This window comes from Mauremys reevesii, linkage group 18 (genome assembly GCF_016161935.1).
Source record: "Mauremys reevesii isolate NIE-2019 linkage group 18, ASM1616193v1, whole genome shotgun sequence".
Classification (NCBI taxonomy): domain Eukaryota; kingdom Metazoa; phylum Chordata; order Testudines; family Geoemydidae; genus Mauremys; species Mauremys reevesii.
This window is the reverse complement of record NC_052640.1, coordinates 8,134,743-8,156,522: the sequence shown is the minus strand read 5'-3', so window position 1 is coordinate 8,156,522 and position 21,780 is coordinate 8,134,743. Positions and strand designations below refer to the sequence as shown.

The window sequence follows — 21,780 nt, the reverse complement described above, 5'->3', positions numbered from 1 at the left end:
CTGGGCAGATCTGCATGAGAGAGAGAGAGAGAGACACACACACACACACACACTCTCTCTCTCGCTAGAACTGGAAGGGACCTTGGAGTCCAACCCCCTGCCTTCACTAGCAGGACCAATTTTTGCCCCAGATCCCTAAGTGGCCCCCTCAAGGACTGAACTCACATCCCTGGGTTTAGCAGGCCAATGCTCAGACCACTGAGCTATCCCTCCCCCCCTTGTTATTAATTATTATATTATTGCAGCACACTTGGCATGGATAGGCAGGGCTTTGGGGCATTTCTGAAGATGCAGGCATGGGGCAGGCTCTGTTCCTTCAGACAAAGCAGAATGTAGCAGCCTGCCTGCTTAGTAAATTGTTCCCATTGTTCTTAGTGAATTCCCCCAGGAGTATAAAACCAATGTAAAAATTTTAAGGCTCCTTTACATTGCCAGAGTGGTGTAAAGGAGCCTTATTGTAAAGAACTGTATGGCTTTATAAATGCTTATGGTGCTTTAGTGATTAGGACTGATCTAAATTTTGGACTGAAAAAATTTCCTGTCAAAATGTGCTCCATGAATTTACATTTTTGGAGATAGTCAGCATAAATTGTGAGTTTGGGTCCTCAGCCCTCACTTGCTCTTTCAGTTGCCTATGATGTAACATTGAGCATATGGCTGCATATATCTGTTGACTAATAAGTAAAGGATCAATACTGGCTACATTACTACTAAACAGAGGGGTTTGGTGATTTCCTCCAATGTTCCCCACTCCCACATTATACTGTAGTTTAAATAAATTACCAAAATAATTGAAACCAGCTTGATCATAGTGTTATTTTGACAAAAATATACAGAATTTTGCAGAATTTTAAAATTCTGTGCACAGAATTTTTAATTTTTTGGCACAGAATTCCCAGAGGAGTAAGTAGTGTAGTAATTTTTGTTGTCACGGTCCAATGAAGTTTGAGACCCGCTGGTCTAGACCCAGTGTCTTTTCTTCTGGAATAGTGTACACACAGGAGCTATTCTGGCCCAGCTCTTGCAAAACAGCTCCCTCTGCAGTAGCTATTCCAGGCCATGTCCCTGGGGCAGGCAAATGTCTTCCCAGCAATGGCCTTGCTAGTGGCTGTTTTGTGCAGTGGTAAAATTAAGTGTCAGGGTATCTAGAGCTCTTGTAAAGGCATCTTTCTTAAATCTAAATAAATACATATTCAGTATTACTCTTGGGGGAATTCTGCACCACTGTGCATGTGCAGAATTTATGCCCCCACAGATTTCTTTGCTTCCCTGCAGAATGACTTTCTGACAGGGAAGCAAAGGGAAGCCACAAGAGCGGTCATTTGACCCTCCCCAGTAGTATGTTTGGGTGCCCAGGGCAGCCAGCAGAGAGTTAAATCACTGTGGGGCAGGGGGTGGGACTGGAAAGACCCAGCTGGGGTGCTTCTGGGGCAGGCCCAGTCCTTGCGCTGTGTCAGGGTTGGGTGCAGCCTCACTGCTGAGTCTGTGTCCCAGGGGGTGCTGCACAGTGATCTCCCACCTCTGTGCAGCCAGTGGCCTGTGCTCCCCTGTACCATGCTGGAGCCTCCATATTTATTCAATAAATAACATTTGAAGAATTTTAAAATATTGTGCACAGAATTTTAATTCTTTTTGGCGCAGAATGCCCTCAGGAGTAACAGTATGTACCAACAGTACTTAGAGTTTACAAACCACACCTAATTTTACATTGCAAGGGCCCATATTGCCCTCTTTGTTGCACATGTTTGAGGCTAAAATATTCATCAAGATACTCAGCAGTATGCAAGACGCCCTGTCTGGTGTAGACCCTCATACTAAATTAACCTTTGATGATTTTGCCTTTAAGGTTATAAAAGGGAAGATAAAGGGGACAAAAAGGCCTTTTTTTTCTTTTTTAAGTCACTTTATTACAAATATTTATATAAAGCAAACTATAAATACAGTGTTCATATAAAATTGCATTTAGCTATTAAATGAGCCAGTAAAAGACTGGCATTTTCAGTAAAATGGTAACACAGGCAAAAACCCGATGAAAATATTATAAATCATCATCTCCTGCATATACCATTCAAAAGAATTTATCTACAGTTCTGTTTTCTACCTAGAAAACAATTATTCCCATATTGCCTCTGAGTAGTACAACAATTATTAAATATATATTAAAACACCAAAAGACACAGTTATGGATTAAAAACAGGGAATTAAAAATAGAGAATTAAATTTTTTGTTTGGTTTAAACACAATAGGTTTGGAAAACTGAGAACATGCACCGTGGGTTCACCTGCTGAAATACAGAAAAAAAAAATCAATTCATAACAAAGGCCTTCTTACATTATCTTTCTTCAGTGCTAGTCAAATCTAAAAAAGAAACTTGCTATCAGATTTCAGACAATTAAACTGTTTTCCAGTTTCAAAATATCGTAAAAACAAATCCCTACACATGAGTGAGAAAAAAAATACACAGATGCTTTTGTTATTGAATTTCAAAAGGAAAATTACTCATCTGTATAACCTCGTAATAAAATTATTCACCGGAATAATCTTCAATATACTTGTGTTTTGGGGAGACGATATCAAAGTGAGAAAAGAATAAAACACACTTAAAGCAGATAATACCCACTAAAAGGGAATTTAGTGGGGGGAAAAGAAAAAAATAAAAATCAGACTTGCCTCTTCACAAATGAAATTGAACAACAAACCGTGTTGAAAAGAACTACAGAATCCATCCATAACACTACAGCCTAGATCCTGCAAACACATACAGCCATGCTTACCTTCAACTTTAACATGCATGCAGGATCAGGGCCTAAGTATTTGCATTCTCTGACTGTAAACTGACTTAGGGATGCTATTATGTTGTTCTATGATGGTAAGTGCACCTTCTGCTTTATACAAGCAGTTTCTGGCTCCTGATAGTCACAAATCGGAGATTTGATTTTAAAATAATATAGAGCATGTACCAATACAACCATTTGTTGCTTACAGGGATGGTGCATATACCATGTGTGATGTTTTTAAATGTTTAGCAACATAGATTTGAACACTTCGAACAATTATTTCTTTCACACCTATTAAAAAATGCCACCTTCTCAACTACATGCTGTTTCATGGAATTACATGCAGGAGGTAATGGTTGGTGTATTTCTATGATGTTGTTATATAGCTAGTTTTAGTTTCTTTTTCTTGGCCTTCATGACAGGTGGTAACGAAATCTTAAAAGCAGTCCTGAAATAATACAAGAAAGAAAAAATAAAATGTGCTGAATACATTTCTAAGCTTAGCCTACACAAGCAAACAAAAGTCAAGAAGAGTACTTACTCGCATGTGCTACAAATAGGGCTGAAGTTGCAGAATACTGGAAAATAAAAGAATAGGCCAGTTTCACTAAAATAGTTACCTTGAAACAAGAGAAATTAGGTCAGTTCTGTTAAATATATTTGTAAAACTTACTTGACAAACACACAGAGCAGACATAACCTATTTCAATGAGATTTCGATGACAGAAGCAAGCCGCTCGATAGTCAACATGAATGGGGGGTGGAAGGATTAGTTGGGATCTTTGCTCCTGATCAGGAAGAAATACCCACTGTATAAATTTAAAAAAGGGGAGGGTATTTTAGAATCTGGGAAGAAACAACTGTGTTAAAGGACTTTGCTATATACACCAAAACTACTGCAGAGAAGAAAGTTACCCTCCCACCTGCCAAAGAAATTCACCTCTATGACTGCATCGGGTCATTAAGTAAATTGAGAAAGAAGGGAATTTTGTCCTCATTCACCTTCCAGGAAATGTTTTGATGCTCATACCACGATAAATAAAAAATGGCCTTTTTAAAATCAAGTCATTTTAAGACATGACTATTCATTCAACATCAATTTTAAGCATGTGTGAGTTTAGTAGGTGTTAGAGGTGCCAGAATGATACCCCAGGAGACACGTCACAAATTTATCCACAGAATCCATAAAGAACAAAGAACAGTCATGGAAGGTTGGCTGCCCCTCATTCCCTCCTACCACCGTGCCTCATATTCTAACCTGCTGCAAACACCTCTGCAGGTAAGAACGTACTTCGGTCGTCATGGCATAAGAACATAAGAACGGCCATACTGGGTCAGACCAAAGGTCCATCCAGCCCAGAGTCCTGTCTACCAACAGTGGCCAATGCCAGGCGCCCCAGAGGGAGTGAACCTAACACGTAATGATCAAGTGATCTCTCTCCTGCCGTCAATCACCACCCTCTGACAAACAGAGGCTAGGGACACCATTCCTTACCCATCCTGGCTAATAGCCATTAATGGACTTAAATTCATGGAGGTTATCCAGTTCTCTTTTAAACCCTGTTATAGTCCTAGCCTTCACAACCTCCTCAGGCAAGGAGTTCCACAAGTTGACTGTGCACTGCGTGAAGAAGAACTTCCTTTTATTTGTTTTAAATCTTCTGCCCATTAATTTCATTTGGTGACCCCTAGTTCTTATATTATGGGAACAAGTAAATAACTTTTCTTTATTCACTTTCTCCAGACCACTCATGATTTTATATACCTCTATCATATCCTCCCTTAGTCTCCTCTTTTCCAAGCTGAAAAGTCCTAGCCTCTGTAATCTCTCCTCATATGGGACCCATTCCAAACCCCTAATTCACTCATTGAGCACTATTCAGGTTGCCAACTGCTGTCAATTTTGGTGGGTTCTGCATCATAGGCACTTGTCCACTAGGAACTGGACTAGACCAATTCATTTCAAATAGACCAAGGAACAGACATCAGATAGTAACAACTTTCAGTAGTACAAGCTTATATCATATTGTCATTTTCCTACAAGTCTCCCCAGACAAAATCAATGTTATGCACCAGCACTTCAGGTAAGTGGTATTCTTAGATACTTTGAGAGATATTTCCCCTTGTTCAGTTTCCCAGTCTTCTTTTAGGATATCCCCTCACCACAGTGAAGCATAACACATGACCATGCCAGCCAAGTGTGAAAGCCCTCCTGCAAAGCCTGTCCCTTGTGATGCTTGTCCATACCCTCCCATGACCTCTCACTGCAACATCTACTGAAGCATATCAAACAGCTGAATCCCTTCGAGCAGACAGGGTTCCCAACGCTCAACTTCCATGTCAGCTCAAAGAGACTGCTTCTGCTCCCAATGAAGCAAGAGGAATTTTGCAATTGACTTCAACAGGAATAAGAGCAGCCCTCAAATGTTTTTTTAAGTTAACTTACCAGCAAATACTGCAAAAGGGATGGCATCCGGGGCACTTTCAAGTATATGCCTCCTGTAATGTCACAAGCCTGGAAAGCACACATTGCAAGCACTTAACATAGGAACAATTTTGACACAAACCTGAACAGAAATTGCTACATGCTACAGAAAGGTTAAAAAAGCCACACATTTTTCAAGTCCCACAGATTTCAGATTCTAAAGAAGTTATTTGCCCCAGATATTTCCATCTCTGTCTTTTGAACAGCCTCGGGAAACTTAAAGGAGGAGGATTGTCCATGGAGAGAGATATGAGCAAGAAAGTATCTCCCCTCTCTTTGGTACTGCAGTAAAGAACAGACTTTAGAAACAAGTAGATGTCAATGGACCTCACACTTAGATACAGAGCCAACTTTATTTTTTAAATTAAGTTTCTTAAAACCACAGTTGTTCTTACATTGCTTATACACCAGAGAACTTTTTTTTTTGCTTGATTCCCAAGTTGAGATTTTAAAACTGAAAGACTCCCCCCAATCAATAATTTAAATAAAAAAATCCTCAATTGTTTCTTATATTATCCTACATTAAGATTCTTGATCCGTATATACTACCAAAACCAGTGCCTACTCAACACATTTTTATCCCTGGAAAGAGGCAATAGTTTCCAGCAATCAGTGTTTGTTAAATAGAGAACAGTTCAGATTCAGGACAGTGTGTTCCAATAATAGGGGGGAGGAACTGATCAAAAAAAATTTCTGATATGACAGAGTATCCAGGAGATAAAGTGGAGAGAGCTGGATTTAAGATTTTGTCACATAAAAGGGAGCAAATAGGAGCCTGTTTGTTAGCACACAAGATTGAGGCTTGATTTGCCCAGTTCTAATCTTTCCATCTCCAAGCAAAGGGAGCAAAAACATGTTAAACAAGTGGTCACAAAATAGCTATTTTCAGTTCATCTAAGAACCAATATAACCAATGAGTAATAAAAGTATATTATACCTGCTGTAAGAGTCCTGAATCAGAGTCCAAAACACAGGCATCAATCAAAATATTCTGAAACCAAAAAGATGAGGCTTACAGAAAATGGAAGTTACAACAGTACAATAAATATAACTCTCCATTACCAAATATAACTCTCCATTACTGCTGGGATCTATTTTAGTTGTAAGTCCCACTACATTTATATGAACGGACTGCTGAGGCTATTGGCCTTCGGCATCAAAACGAAGTGTTTTACTTTAACCATAGCATGTACCACATCATCCACCCTTCCCTGTCCAATAATTGGCAATATGGGAAGGACCACAGATGAAGCTTACCTAATATACAGTATCTAATTCTAAGATGTAGGGGGTAAGGCTCAGTAGTCATTTTGGGCTGAACTGGTGGCCACTTTATGTTACAGTGTGGTGACCTGGATCTACATTTTAACTTAGTTGCCTCCTCCCATGGCAAGAAGATGCTCAGATGGCCCCAAGCATCCCTTAATTAAAAGAACAGGAGTACTTGTGGCACCTTAGAGACTACCAAATTTATTTCAGCATAAGCTTTCATGGGCTACAGCTCACTTCTTTGTGTGTTCCATTCTATGCATCCAAAGAAGTGAGCTGTAGCCCACGAAAGCTTATGCTGAAATAAATATGTTAGTCTCTAAGGTGCCACAAGTACTCCTGTTCTTTTTGCAGATACAGACTAACACAGCTGCTTCTCTGAAACCCATCCCTTAATTAGAAGCACATACGTAACAGGGATAGACAATCTTTATGTTTACATGTTGATACTGAAATAATAAAACATTAACTTCACCTGTTTCTGTGCTGCAAAGATCACATTCATGAAATTCATATACTGCAATGCACTGTCTTCTGCAGCTTTTATGACCTAGGTAAAGCAATTGACACCTGTTAGCCTACACAATAGTACTACTGGATATCAAAGCTATTAAGAAAATTTTATACAGAAGCTCTTACCAAAATTCTTGATTTAATTTCTTGGCTGGCTACATATTGGAGACAAAGAAACATGCATTAGTGTTTCACAGTTACTCCATACATTAGCCTCCAATATTTTTCTTTGAAATTGTGTAGTATGATCATACACCTCACTTACAGCAGATACAGGAGAGACTGCTTTATCAGTATACTGAGAAGACTAAGTATCATGAAAAGAGCAAGAAGAAAAATCTGACAAATATCAGCAGACTTATTTCACCATTGGTGTGAAAGCAGATACCACCACATTCATTCATTCTCAAAAAGCAACTGGATGGTGAAAAGCAAGGGAATTTCAGTCTCTCATTGACGGTTCACTGGTTCAAACACAGACCAGTTCACATGTGTGTGACAGTCATCATAATGGCTTTCTGGTTGTAATTTCAGTCCAACGCATAGATGTCCACATCACAAAACCACCAACACAAATGGGTTAGGGTTATTAATTTGCTGTCACAAAGATCAATTTACATACAGTGTCATGGCCTTAATCAGGCCTTAATCACAGACCACATCCACTCCAGGACTCCTTCACCAACACCAGACTTTATTATAGTCTTTCAGCAGGCCACAGCCTGCAGTGTTATTTACATGTATTTAGATTCCATAGCCAGTTGCCCCACTTGCCTCTAGGAGGAGAACAGTACAAGCAGCACCTAGTTCTGCCTTCTTCAGCCTTCCTTCAAGATCCTCACTCTTCCTTCCTGTCAATGTATATGATCCCACCTGCTGGGGTTGCTTCTGCTTCCATTAGCCTTTCAGTTGTAGTGCTATTCAGTTAACTGACACCCTCTGTCAACTGGCTCTCTTCCAGTTAGGTCCCACTTAACATATACTGGTGGGTATTACAGTGTCAGGGTGCTGAATTAGCTCCTGACTCAGCACACCCTGCTACACATGTCAACCCCTATATTACTGATCTTCAATCGGTGCTCAAATTGGGTAGTTTAGATGATTAGGACAATCAGTAATACCCACTGCTGCCAGTTGAAAAAGGGCCAGCATTCCCAAACACCCCCCCACACACACACCAGTTCAAATACTCACATAAATATTCAAGTAGAAGAAAAGACAGTACCTTTCACTTCCTTGTTCATCCTGTGAATATCTATTACACTTGGCATTCAGGAAACAGATCTATAAACCTTCCAAAACTTACTAAAATAGACAGGAAATGTACTACCTGCACTAAACAATTTTACCAACACACATTTTACTGAAGTTTCTGATCTGATGGTATTATACTCATAAGTCATAACTTTAGCATAATAAACTGACAATATTCTAACACACAGTGCTACCACAAAAGAGTTCAAGATTCCCTACAATGATGGTGTGAACAACATAAGATAGAAAGAGCGATTTTGAAAATTCCAGTATTTTAAAAAGGATACAACAAAGTGCTTTAGCAAGTGATCCTGCCAACAAAGTTTCTGTTTGCTGGCCCTTCATGTCAGCTGTAATCCAAAAACACACAGAAATGACCTTTGTGCAAATTAAAAGTATTTGAATACTAAATATTTAATTTGAATTGTGTCTTGGGCAAATAACATTAAAACACAGGCTCTAATAAAGGCTCAATAATTCAGTATCCCATTGGTCTCAAATTCTTGCACATTAACAAAATATGGAGTGATGGAGAATAAGCTTCAGAAGACAAATGCAAAGGAGCTTCCATCAGTTCCTAGGGCTCTTTCCAGCTATTTTGTAGTTATTTATATTAAGCTTAGGAATTTCCTTTACTTCATCCAGACCTGTAGACAGCGATCATATTCTTAACTGTCCACATTTACTTATTTCATTCTTTATTAAATCAGCCCCTTAGGTTTTTTGCCTTTCTCTGAATTCCCTCCAGCTTGATTACAGCTTTCTGGTATCGAGCTGCCTAGAATGGGACAAAATATTTCAGATGTGTTCTAACCAGTTGTACAGTTGTTTTAGCAACCCAGCTCCCAAGTAGATTATTATAATTATAAAGATAGGTAAAATGTGGAACATAATCTCCTTAACAGTGTCCTTCTCACATAACATCTCAAAGTATTAGTTTTCTCACTTCAAACAGCATTTAAAAAAAACTAACGAGAATGTGGAACCAAATTAACCAAAATGGCCATATTCATTAACAAAAAATCATCTTACTTTTTGTCATCAGGTCCTTAATCTCCTCTGTGATTATTTCATTTATTGCAGTTAATAATTCATATTTTCCATCTTTGCTGCCAGAGCAATTAGATTCTACGAAACTACCACCGTCTCCAAAGAGATCTGCAAATGCCCAGTGCTTTCCAGGGTACAAGAAACGACTAAAAGCGAGAAACAGCAGCACAGTATTAATCATTTGTTTTTAAGGAAATAGGTGAAGACCCACAAATTCAACCACTGTGACAAAATTTTATTCCAAACCATTCTTAGTACCCAGGACACTAATAACTATGTAAGGAATGTGTTTTAAAAGTCCTAAATGGCATAAACTCCACCAACATTAAATATTTTCTCTCTGACACTCATCCTGTTGGGAACTGGCATTCAGACACCATCTGCCTTTAAGGAACTCCCCTTCATTTCTTAGCTCAGCAAGCAATCACCCTGTTATTCTGACAATATCCAGAAAGGGAACTTGCCACCTCTTTTGTTAATAGTCAAGATTTAAAAGTCAATATTCTTATTTTTAATTTCAAAAGCTATTTTTCTTCACCTCTTTCTTCTCACAATCCCTTTCTCTTGTTTTCTTTTGCATTCAATAATCACCAACCCACAATCCCCTCCCCTCACTGTTTTTATTCGTTTGTTTTTTAAAAGAGTATCATGTATTTTAACCTTGGTTTGAATTATTCTCTTCAGCACACTGAGCTATTCAAAAGCGTAATATATGAAGGGAAGTTTTATAAATAAAAAGGATACTATATAAGAAAGTTATTGTACCTTTCTTGTGTATGACTTGCTATTACAGCAAGTTTGTTGCTGCGATTCATAAACAGATGTGAATTTCCCATCACCATTACTGCATCCAGGCATTTTGATAATGTAAACTGTTGAAAAAAGAAAAATCAAGAAAGGACACGTGAAAAACTCAGAAAAATAGATGTACCAGAAGAGCCACCAAATTTAAATACACCTCTACCCCGATATAACGCGGTCCTCAGGAGACAAAAAAAATTTCACTGTGTTATAGGTGAGACCGCGTTACATCACACTTGCTTTAGCCCCCCCGTTCCTTGTTCCCTGACTGCCCCCTCCAGAGACCCCTGCCCTCAGGACCCCACCCCCTACCCAACCCCCCTGTCCCCTGACTGCTCTGATCCCTACCCACCCCCCTCATCCCCTGACAGGCATTCACCAGCAGCGGCAGGAAGCAGAGCAGCCCAGCCCCAGCCTGCTCCACTACCTCCCAGCCGCGAGTGTGGGGAGGCTGGGGAAAGGATGCCCCCCCGTACTCACCTGCTGCAGGAAGTGGAGCGATGCAGCCCCAGCCGTGTCACTGTGGGGCGGCTGGGGAAAGATCCTGCACTCACCTGCCCAGCGGGAAGTGGAGCGCCATGGCTGGGAGCTGGCAGAGCAGAGCTGGCTGGGGCTGGCCTCTCCACTTCCCTCCGCCGGTGAGTGCAGGGAGGTTGGGGAAAGGACGCCCTCCACACACAGATGTGGTGGGAAGCAGAGCAACGCGGCCCCAGCCCACTCCACTCTGCCACCTCCCAGCCACGGCGCTCCGCTTCCCACCGCAGGTGAGTGCGGGGAGGTTGGGGAAAGGACGCCCCCCATACTCACCTGCAGCGAGAAGCGGAGCACCGCGGCTGGGAGCTGGCGGAGTGGGGCCGGGCTGCTCCGCTTCTGCTGTTGCTGGTGAGTGCAGGGGGGGGATCCCTTCCCCCAAGCCCCCTCCCCCAAGTGACACAGCTGGGGCGAGGGAAGCAGAGCGGGCTGCTCCCGGCCCCCCGCTAATCTCCAAAAGTGCCCTCCCACAGCTCCTGCCCCCCAGACCCTGGGGGGGAGGGGACCTCACCATCCCCAAGACCCTCGGCCCCTTATCGAACCCCTCGGCCCCGGCCTGGCTCGGCACCCTTAACACGCTGCTCAGAGCAGCGTGTCAGAGCTTTACTGCCTTGTATGCGACCCGCGTTATATTGGATCACGTTATATCGGGGTAGAGGTATAAGAACTTTAAAAAAAATCTGCACATACAAGTAATATTTTCATTAGGGTTTGGAATTTACAAAGGGAATGAATATGAAATTCAAGAGGCAGATAATCCTCTCTGTAGTAGGTGGGAGCATGTCTGGAAAAATGTTTTTCCACTTCTGTGTCTGTGCATACAGAGACAGAAATGGAAATTAAAATAAATATTATATATGAGAGACTGACACTCCCCAGAACTGCTAATAATCATTGTCATGCTCCAGAACATGTTTGGCATTGGAATACCATTTATATAGGGTTCAGCATCTTCAAAGCACAGCACAAAGATTAACTAGTTAATCCTTATAAGAACTCTGATGTGGGTATTATCATCCCAGTTTTAAGAATGAGGAAACCAAGGAATAGAGATTTTACAATTTTCAAGTGTCTCGTAATCAAATGTGCATGTCCAACCTGAGAAATCAAAAGCCTGGTTTTAAGAGGTGCTGAGCACCGACAACTTCCACTGATTTCAACTAGAGTTTTGGGTGTTCAACACTTCTAAAAATCAGGCCCAAGATGCCTCAAGTTGAGCTCTCAAAATTAGTAGCCAATTTTGAAAATTTCAGACTAATTTACTTGGCCAAGACTACAGAGCAAGTCAGTGACAACAACTGGGATTAGAACTCAAGAGTACCTGTATTCAGTCAGACAAACTGCTGCAGCGCAAACCAATCCAGCATATCATTTTTTTAAAAGGGCATTAGACATGACTGTAACTATTTTATCATAAGGCAATATTAGCATAATTTTGATTCAAAGAGTATTTCCCAGTTTCTCTCCAGCAAATGCAGTTCAATTTTGATTGTCATGCGTTTAAAATAAAACAGATTAAAAAATTACAGAAAAAGTCTTTTGGAAGACTTCATTGTGACCCCATGCTAGTCAGGAAGCCTTACCTCTGATTCTCCTAGCGCTTTCTTCCCCCACCAGATAGGATTGGTGTCAATGATGATGACTAAGAGATTTAGCTCATCATCTAGAAAAGCAATAATAATAGATATGTTTGAGAACAGCCAACACACTGACAATATGGCATCAAGTAACAGCTTCTTTAGAAATATGGGAAGGCCAAAATTTAAAGATCTATAAGCAAAAATACTATTTGGTTTGATGCCCATTTAGTTGAGTGTGCACACGTTTGCAGAATCGGGGCCTTATATTCTACTATTAGACATGTTTTTCTTTAGTAACATGTTTCAGTCTCACACACAATAGCAAAAAAAAAAAAAGGTTAGCAAGAATGTGTGATTAAACTGTCTACAGAACCAGACTAACACGGCTACCCCTCTGAAGCATAACTGCAGTTATTCCATAACTTTATTACCAAAAATTCCATTAACACCATAAAACATGGAAGGGGAGTAGATTGTATTATGTTATACATAACGAAGCATTATATATTTTTGAACCCAGATATCTGGGGGAGGGAGGGAGGGGACGACACACTTTAGAAATGAAGAGACAGTGTATCAGGGGCTATTCCCGAGCTAAACTAATTCTAGTGTTTTGCTTACACCGGGCTACTTTTCAGGATTTTTAATCAGCCTCTCTGAGATTCACAGATCCCAGCGCAGGAACAATTTTTAAACCAAATGGGGGGAGAGATGGAGTTACTGTGGCTACATATGAAAGACAAGAGGAAACAAAGGGGTGTTGGCTGCTTACAACCCCCCGCTCCGCATTAGCTGAGCTGCCCCCGATTGCAAACAGGCGGGCTGGGGAAGCAGGAAGGACCGGGCCGAGGGTCCCCAGCGGCAAACCCCGCGGCGGGAAGAAGTGGCAGCAGAGAGAGGCCTGGGCCTGGGCCCTGAGGAGAGCGCGGGGGAGATGACAGCTCCCGCTTCCGGCGCCGCCCCCGGGCGGCAGGACAGAGGCCCCTGGCCGGGACTCACCTGCGCTCATAGTGCCCAGCCCCAGGCAGGCGGGGAGCAGACACCGGCTAGGCCGTCGCTTCCGGCGCCTGGAGATGATGTCACCGCTCACTAGTCGCACTGCCCCTGTACGTCACGCGTGACGCGCCAAGAGCCGGCCTGTGGGGGAAGGTGTCACCACGAAAAGGGGCCGGGCGGGGACAGCAGCTCCCTCGGCGTGAGAGGGGGAAACAGACCCGGCTCTTGCTGCTCCCACAGGCCCGTCCTGCCTGCAGCTGAAGCCATGACCGAAGCAGGTAACGGGGGCCGGGGCCCGATCCGGGGGTGGGAGAGTAACCGGCCCCTCACCCGAGCCGCCCCCGGACGCAGCTGTGTCCATGCACTAGCATCCCTCGCGGCCTGGGGCTGCCCCCTGCCGGCGGGGCGAGACGAGATCCCGCCGCTCCCCGGGCGGGGGGCCAGGCCCGGCTCGCCCGAGGTGGGGGCTTTCCCCACGCCGGGCCGGTCCCTGTGGCTGACGGGCCCCGTTTCCCCTGCAGAGCTGATCGAGGCCTTCAAAGCCCAGATGAGGGAGGATCCCGACGTGGCCTCGGCCGTGGCCGCCATCCGCGCGCTGCTGGAGTTCCTGAAGAGAGACAAAGGTACAGGGGCCCTGGCAAACGCCGGCCCCGCCCGTGCTCCGCTGCAGGGCGAGAGCCAGGCTGGAACCGCAGACCCTGCCCCGAGCGCACAGGCCCCGGTCCCGGAGCGAAGGGAAGATGGTCACGTAGGACGAGCAGTCCTGAGTCCGTCCAGTGGAGGGCAGCGGTAATACACCGCACCGACCACCTTGCAGCAGTGAGAGGCTTGGCCGGATTCCGTTTTTATAAACATCCATTGCACCGTCCGCACCCAAACCGACAAAAAAAAGTTTCCATCGATAATTATCAACGTTTAAAAATAGGCAAAGTAAGAAAAATGCTGCCTGATCATTATTGAATGAGGCTCTCACAAAAAGAACAGGAGGACGTGTAGCACCTTAGAGACTAACAAATTTATTTGAACATAAGCTTTCCTGGGCTACAGCCCACTTCTGCAGATATGCATAGAATGGAACATATAGTAAGGACATATATATACATACAGAACATGAAAAGGTGGAAGTAGCCGTATAATCTCTAAGAGGCTAATTAATTAAGATGAGCTCTTAGCAGCAGGAGAAAAAAACTGAAGAAGTGGGCTGTAGCCCACGCAAGTTTATGCTCAAATAAATGTGTTAGTCTCTAAGGTGCCACAAGTACTCCTGTTTTTCTTGTGGATACAGACTAAGATGGCTGCTACTCTGAAAGCTCTCTAAGAAGTTATTGTCTGACACCCCCATAATTTCCTGCAACTGTGAAAACTGTTGGTTGATAAAAACTGAAAGATGCTAAACACCCCAAAATTTGCAGAACTGTGAAATACAAATCAATAAAAATAAAAAATGCTCACAAATAACTATTGATATTATCCATCAAAATTATTTTTAAAAAATCAAATTCTGCCAAATATTTAACACACACCTCATCAGATTCATGGTGTTTCAGGTGACTGAAATTCAGAGTTTTGTTGCATTTCAGGTGATTATTTAATTTTTGCTTTCTCAAGAAGCAAGCTATACTGCAGTTCATCTCTGCTTCCAAGATCCTGCCTTTTCTGTTTCACAAGCGAAACTAACAGTCCAGTTCCTGCATTGCAGTAAAAGGCAAGCCCAGTGTTTTGAACCTGAATGTCATATTGTTTTTTAATGTTCAGAGAAGTTAAAAATGGAGGTCTTTGAGCAAAAAAAGCAGCCTACACTCCATCCAAAGTTAGACTTGTGCAGAAATGTTAGATGTTGTGCAGAAATGAGCACATGCTTGAGAAGCGTGCATTACTAATCAAAATCTGGGAAACAGAAATAGTACAAAAAACATTTTCAAAATGTATTTGGTGTTTGTTTCATTAAATATAATCTGCTTCATTGGATATGTGCTAAGCATTGACTGAGCATGGGTGCTGAATTACCTCATTAATGGCAAGAACTTGTTCCTTCAGGTTACAATCAAAGCACATTGATGGGCAGGCAGGAGCAGTCAACATTGCTGTTGACTATGTAGTAGTATTTCATCAGTTTTCATTCCTGGCAGTAAGACACATTTCAGGAGTGTTTATATTCTCTTTTTAGATGACTGTTATTCTAGAGAAAGGTGGATGGAGGGCATGCGGCAGGTAGGGCTTACAAGACTATAGATTTTGTACTCAAATGTATGGAATCAGTGGAAAAATTTTCACATGTTGTAATAAGCTTCCACTGTAATCCCAATACAGTGAAGGAGAAATACCAAGTTAGTCATTTGGAAATTTTTAAAATACAACCATTAGTGCCATACCAGAATACACCTAAATTTCTGTCTAGCACAGTAGTTCTCAAACTTTTGTACTGGTGACCCCTTTCACATAGCAAGCCTCTAAGTGCCACACCCCTTATAAATTAAAAACACTTTTTAATATATTTAATGCCATTATAAATGCTGGATGCAAAGCAGGATTTTGGGTGGAGGCTGACAGCTTGCAACCCCCTGCGGGGCCCCAACCTCCAGTTTGAGAACCCCTGGTCTAGCATGTAATGAGTATCTTGTTTTGAAATGAAGTTTGCATTTCTCTCTCTCTCTCTTTCAGGTGAGACCATTCAGGGTTTGAGAGCAAATCTCAAAAATGCCATTGAAACTCTATCTGGTGTTGACTCTTCGGTGGCCGTCTCTTCAGGGGGAGAGCTCTTCCTAAGGTTTATCAGTCTCACCTCACTGGAGTACTCGGTGAGTTTGTCACCAAGCGTAATGCTTCCCTCATCCACAAAGTAACACTACTCACAAAGTAATCCTGGGCCTTAATTTTTGTTCTTACTGCTTTTTCCAGGACTATTCAAAGTGTAAAGAAATCATGATCGAACGAGGGGAACTTTTCCTTAGGAGAATCTCTCTTTCAAGAAACAAAATTGCAAAACTCTGCCATACGTTTATCAAAGATGGTGCTGTAAGTATGTCAGGACCGATTAATCTGTTCTGGGTGTTCCATTATTTCAAGTGATGGAGGAAATAGGTTTTATCCTCATCTGTTAAGGAGACCCCACATTAGCTGATGTTGGCTTTCCCAAGTAAAGATTTTACTCTTACCTATCACATTTGTTTATGCCACATATTCAAATATTTTCTAGAACTCCCTTTTTCTTTCCCCTCCCTCCACCTTTGTTTCCATACAGACTGACATTAAGTCTGTGGCCCGGTTCTAAGTGGTACTGAGCACCCACAACTACTGGCTTAAATGGAGTTGTGGGTTCCAGCCCCTCTCAGTGTCAGGGCTTCAGTAATTAAGTGTCCTATAAAGTCCAATTTTCATGATGGCTTGACATCCTGTGGTTTGTAAAAATACAGGAGTTTAATATTGGACAGGTCACCAAAAGTATCTACAACTCTTAAAATGTTACACTTTTGTGAAATCTGGGATATCATCTAAATAACTGAAGATCATGTTTAAAACACTTATGCATGGTAAACAATTACAAGAGATCATGACAATAACAAAGCTTTCCTGAAACTTGCTAAAGTAGTAAAATGTCTGTTACTTTAACAGCGAATATTAACACATGCCTATTCGAGAGTGGTCCTCAGAGTGTTAGAGGAAGCTGCTGCATCAAAGAAGCGTTTCAGTGTTTATATTACTGAATCACAGCCCGATCAAGCAGGGCAAGTATATGTCAATTTTGTCTTCTTCATTAATAAGATACTGTAGATACTAATGTCCATCAGTAGAGTCATATTTTAAGAAGAGCTTTTACCTATTTTTGAATTATTGAAAGATAAGTTTGCAATGAAATAATCATATCCCTCGACAGATCGTCTACAGCAACACCCTTCCAAAAAACCACGCAATTCTCTGTACTACGTAAACATATTACAGCATCCCCAAGCTTTCTAGCTAATGTGTAACAAAACTTTAACAACCAACCACAGCTAAGCAACCCATTTTTTTCTCTAAGAATGATTGCTTAAAAGGACAGTCAACTTGAAGTATTTTAAAAAATAAGCTAATAGTAGCAAGTGTTACTTGTAACAATAGGAGGATTAAAATGTTTATCAAAACTGTGTTTGGTTTTTTTTGTGTTTTGGGTTTTTTTTAAAAAAGGTGTTCCCTTTAAGACACTATGTAGTGTATATTACTGACAGCTCTGTAAGTCTCCAGAGGATACAATATAGTTTGAAGGAAGTAAAGGAAAATAGCAAACCATACACACTGTATAACAACCAGTGCAACCAACCAGGCAGTTTCATTTCTAATGACAATTGAAATACCTGAAGATTGGCAGATAAAGTGTGATTTATCACTTTCACTAAAGTAACATTTCACAGTATACTCTGTTCATAGTATCTTGTATCTAACACCAAGCAGATGAAAAAGCTGGGTGTTAAATGTACAGTAAACTGTCAATTTAATCACATTTGTCTGAGTCTTTTACCTTATAGTTACAAGTCATACCTATGATTTCTAAACTGAATGATTAGAGAAGACTCTTTAGTTTTACTCCATCTATTGTCAATTTCACTATTTCTGTGATAGTCAGCTTGTTTCCCCTTTGTGTGAGTTTTTCATAAAACAGAGAGAAACCAGAAAAAGGAGTGATTGCAGAACCAGAATTACTAATAGGGAGATGCAAACACTGCTGCTTTCAGAGTTGTGTGGCCAGAAAGTGGCAGCTACTGACTGAGGGCCCAGCTCTGCAGGCAGTAGCGCAGAAGTAAGGGTGGCAATACCATTCAATGCCATCCTTACTTCTGCGCTGCTGCTGGTGGCGGCCCTGCCTTCAGAGCTGGGCTCCCAGCCAGCAGCCACCGCTCTCCAGCTCTGAAGGCAGGGCCACCACCACCAGCAATGCAATCCCCCCTGCAATAACCTTATGCCCACCCCTCAACACTTTTTTGGGGTCAGGACCCCTACAATTACACCACTGTGAAATTTCAGATTTAAATAGCTGAAATCATGAAATTTACAATTTTTTATATCCTATGACTATGAAATTGACCATGAATTTGGACCATGAATTTGGTAGGGCCCTAATTATCAGGTTTCATTCATATATACTGAAAAAAAATTAGTTTTATCACATCTATGAATTTCACTGACCTCTTTAAAGAAAGATTTCAAAACTTCATAAATATTATTTTAATAGGCAAAAAATGGCAAAGGCCCTTAGCAAGCTCAACATTCCTGTGACTGTGATTCTAGATGCTGCAGTTGGGTAAGTATATTAATTACATTCTTAGATGTTAACAAGCCTTTTATTGTCCTTCTGGTTTTCATTTTAACTATTGTATATATGAACTTCCCAAAAGTTTCTTCAAATTGGAATGGATGGTTTTGCTAATTTAACCTTTCACTGTAGTATCAACTGGCACAGCTACTGTACAAGCTAAATCTTTTGAGAGTTAGGATAATGTGATTGCCATAAATCAAGCAGAAGTATTTGATAATGTTTAGATGTTAAATTGAAAAAGATAATTAAACTTAAGTGTAGCATTTAGGGATATGGGGGAGAAAAAGAGCTGAGATGCTATAGCTAAGGGCTCTTTTGTCTGCCAGTGTTTTTTTTAAAAAGTCAGATGCTTTATATATACATAAATGCAGTTGGATTTTTTTTTAAAGCTGATAATTGCTTACTGGATACCAGATTTTGAGTCCTAAATGCATGAGAATGGAACAGGAATGGTGTCCCTAGCCTGTGTTTGCCAGAAACTGTGAATGGGCGACAGGGGAGAGATCACCTGTTCTGTTCATTCCATTGGCCACTGTCAGAAGACAGAATACTGGCCTAGATGGACCTTTAGTCTGACCCAGTATGGCCGTTCTTATGTTTATGTTCTTATGAACAGTGTGTTAGTAAAACTTAATTCTCTATCCAATACAAAATGCCTGAGAGGCAATTGTCAAGAAGATACATACCACTCTAACTTGCTGTATTTTACAAGGTAGCTAACATGAGATCAGTGACTTGACTGATTAAGTTATCTGGCCAGATAACTCTTAGAGACAGAACTGAAAAAATGTAACTTCTCTCTTTATGAGCATTTTAGTTGGTGTTGCATTTCCTTCATGCACCAAGACACGTGCTATCTCCTTGGATGAGAGGTGCAGTATAAAAGTACAAAGAATGTTCTTTCTATCAGTTTTCTCCATGAAGGAGAAAACAGATCTGAGGGGTTATTGAAAGAAGGGAAAACATAGGATTAAAACATTTGGAATTATTTAAAAGCACATAGCCTCAGCAACTTTTGAGGTCAATACCTCAAGTATGTTTGGAGAAGCATTGGTTATTTAATACTCCTGTTTGGGGAGATCAAGGAAGGATAATTCCAAGGACATTTGAATAGGCCGTATGCATATATCTGGATAGTTGCAAGAATGACTAGTCTACTGGAAAAGCAAAATGATCAGGAGGTATTAACAAAATTGTCACATTCCTAGTACTACACTATATGATTTAACTTTTTTTTTCTTAAACAGCTACATCATGGAGAAAGTGAACCTGGTAATAGTTGGTGCTGAAGGCGTGGTTGAAAGCGGAGGAATTATTAACAAGGTAAGAGGTGGTGAATTAGTGATTCTTCATATACCTGGAGCACGCTGCATGTTGATAGATTTTGAAAATGTGAGTAATGTTTGCATTTTATTTCTAGTTGATTTTTACTCACTATAACTTAATGGGCTCCTTCTAGATGATGCAGGGGGTGTTATTCAGGAAACTCTGATTGCTGCTGCTAATTATGTGTGAATAACCCATGCATTAGTGTCATGATTAAGACTATTACAGTAAGTTGCCATTTTCTACAGCCCATTCCAATTGAATAGTCTTCATGGTTAAACACACTAAAGTTTAAGATAGGACTCTGAAGCAAAACTGATTTTATCAGTTTCAGTTTTACAGAGTTGTCAGCATCAAAGTCTATATCTTAGGCAATGGCTTTATTTTGCTTACTCTGCTTTTTAAAAATAACCATATTCTGTTTGCAACTTTCATATTGATATGCAAAATAGAATATAGCCTAAAAAGTAGTTAGTTTGCAGACAGGTATATTTTTGGCTTGAAGGAGTACATTAGATATGAAAGCTAGTTAGAATAAACAAAGCTGTAACTTTCCTGACCTGAAACACACTGGTAGGTAGTACTCTTCGTTTATCGGAATAGAGAGTGGAAGTCAGGACTCCTGGCTTCTGTTCCCTTTTGTACTACTGCTTCCTCTGTGCATCAGTCTCCTGCTTTGTAAAATGAGGATACTACTTGCCTAGATCACAGGAGTGTTTGACATGTAATGGCGCACAGATAAAACTCTTTTAAAAGAGCATTGTGTTTCTTAAGCTTGGTTTCTGTGAAGAGTTCCAGGCTTTTCAGAAGTGCTCTCAGTTGAGATGTTAAGTACACTCGAAGAGTCTACTGGTTGGAACCATGGAAGTTTACTATCACTCAAGTATTGAGTGTATATACTGTTTTCCATCTAAACTGTCTCTGCAGATTGGTACAAATCAAATGGCTGTGTGCGCCAAAGCTCAGAATAAACCATTTTATGTGGTAGCAGAAAGCTTCAAGTTTGTAAGACTCTTCCCTCTAAATCAACAGGATGTCCCAGATAAATTTAAGGTAAGGGAAATTCAGAATACTTTGCAACCCACAGAGCTGCACGTAAATTGGTTCTATGAGCAAAAAACTTTATGGTATTAAGATCTTTGCCATGAAATTACACCTAATGCACTGAAAATGTAGTTTACATTTTTCTATCTAGGGTAAGTCAAAGCCACTCCTGACCTGTAATAACACACAGTATAGCTTAAACAAAAGTGTGTTTGCCAATTTGGATTTTCCCACCCTCACTCACTTTACTAGTATTTTATAATATTGAAAAGCTTCCTGCTCTATGTACACTAAACCAAACTGCCAGAAGCAACAGCACTTCCCCTTAAGTTCTACCAACATACTATTCCTGAAGCAGCTCACTCAATAACAGGACAGGCAGCTGGCAGCAGAATGGCTGGATCAAGGGAAACTTTCCAGAACTATAGACCTTACCTATTACCGTAAATGATGAAGTGGTAGTACTAGGTGGCATTAGTCTATGCTGGGGTTAGAGCAGTGGGTTCCTTCAGCTACAGCTAGGGTCCACAAAGTTTGGTCAAGCCCATTTTCTTATTGGAGCTCAAAAAAGATTTATTGTTTTGTGACAACTGATGGTTTTCTTCTCCCCCACAGTACAAAGCAGACACCCTGAAAACAAACCGAAGTCTAACTGAGGAGCACCCCTGGATTGACTACACCTCACCATCACTAATTACATTGTTGTTTACAGACCTAGGTGTGTTAACTCCATCGGCTGTCAGCGATGAACTTATTAAACTTTATCTGTAAGGGAGCAGATTCACTGCACATTGTGCTCTGTTGTTCAATGACCATCCCTTCACAGTTGCAGGGTTTGGCAGATATAAACTATCCCAACATGTC

General features: G+C 41.1%; 2 protein-coding genes across 3 annotated transcripts; one reads left to right on the top strand and one right to left on the bottom strand.

The window, feature by feature from the left end:
• Positions 1 to 1,911: 1,911 nt before the first annotated feature.
• Positions 1,912 to 13,368, bottom strand: GTF2H3 (general transcription factor IIH subunit 3). 2 transcript variants are annotated; one of them, XM_039504927.1, is made up of 13 exons: positions 13,260 to 13,368; positions 12,264 to 12,343; positions 10,114 to 10,220; positions 9,331 to 9,494; positions 8,586 to 8,648; positions 8,270 to 8,299; positions 7,171 to 7,199; positions 7,007 to 7,081; positions 6,200 to 6,253; positions 5,224 to 5,292; positions 3,451 to 3,586; positions 3,319 to 3,355; positions 1,914 to 3,225 (listed from the first exon to the last, which is right to left on the bottom strand). In XM_039504927.1, the coding sequence occupies exons 1-13, from the start codon at positions 13,267 to 13,269 to the stop codon at positions 3,156 to 3,158; spliced, it is 924 nt and encodes a 307-aa protein (XP_039360861.1). In that variant the 5' UTR covers positions 13,270 to 13,368; the 3' UTR covers positions 1,914 to 3,155. The 2 variants fall into 2 exon arrangements, with proteins under 2 accessions (XP_039360863.1, XP_039360861.1); XM_039504929.1 differs by lacking the exon at positions 3,451 to 3,586 and having other exon boundaries at positions 1,912 to 3,225.
• Positions 13,369 to 13,398: 30 nt separating this feature from the next.
• On the top strand, positions 13,399 to 21,705 carry EIF2B1 (eukaryotic translation initiation factor 2B subunit alpha). Its single transcript, XM_039504930.1, has 9 exons — positions 13,399 to 13,534; positions 13,778 to 13,879; positions 15,918 to 16,054; positions 16,155 to 16,271; positions 16,869 to 16,981; positions 18,463 to 18,531; positions 19,794 to 19,869; positions 20,800 to 20,925; positions 21,532 to 21,705. Exons 1-9 carry the CDS (start codon positions 13,522 to 13,524, stop codon positions 21,685 to 21,687), a joined length of 909 nt encoding a protein of 302 aa, XP_039360864.1. The 5' UTR covers positions 13,399 to 13,521; the 3' UTR covers positions 21,688 to 21,705.
• Positions 21,706 to 21,780: the final 75 nt, after the last annotated feature.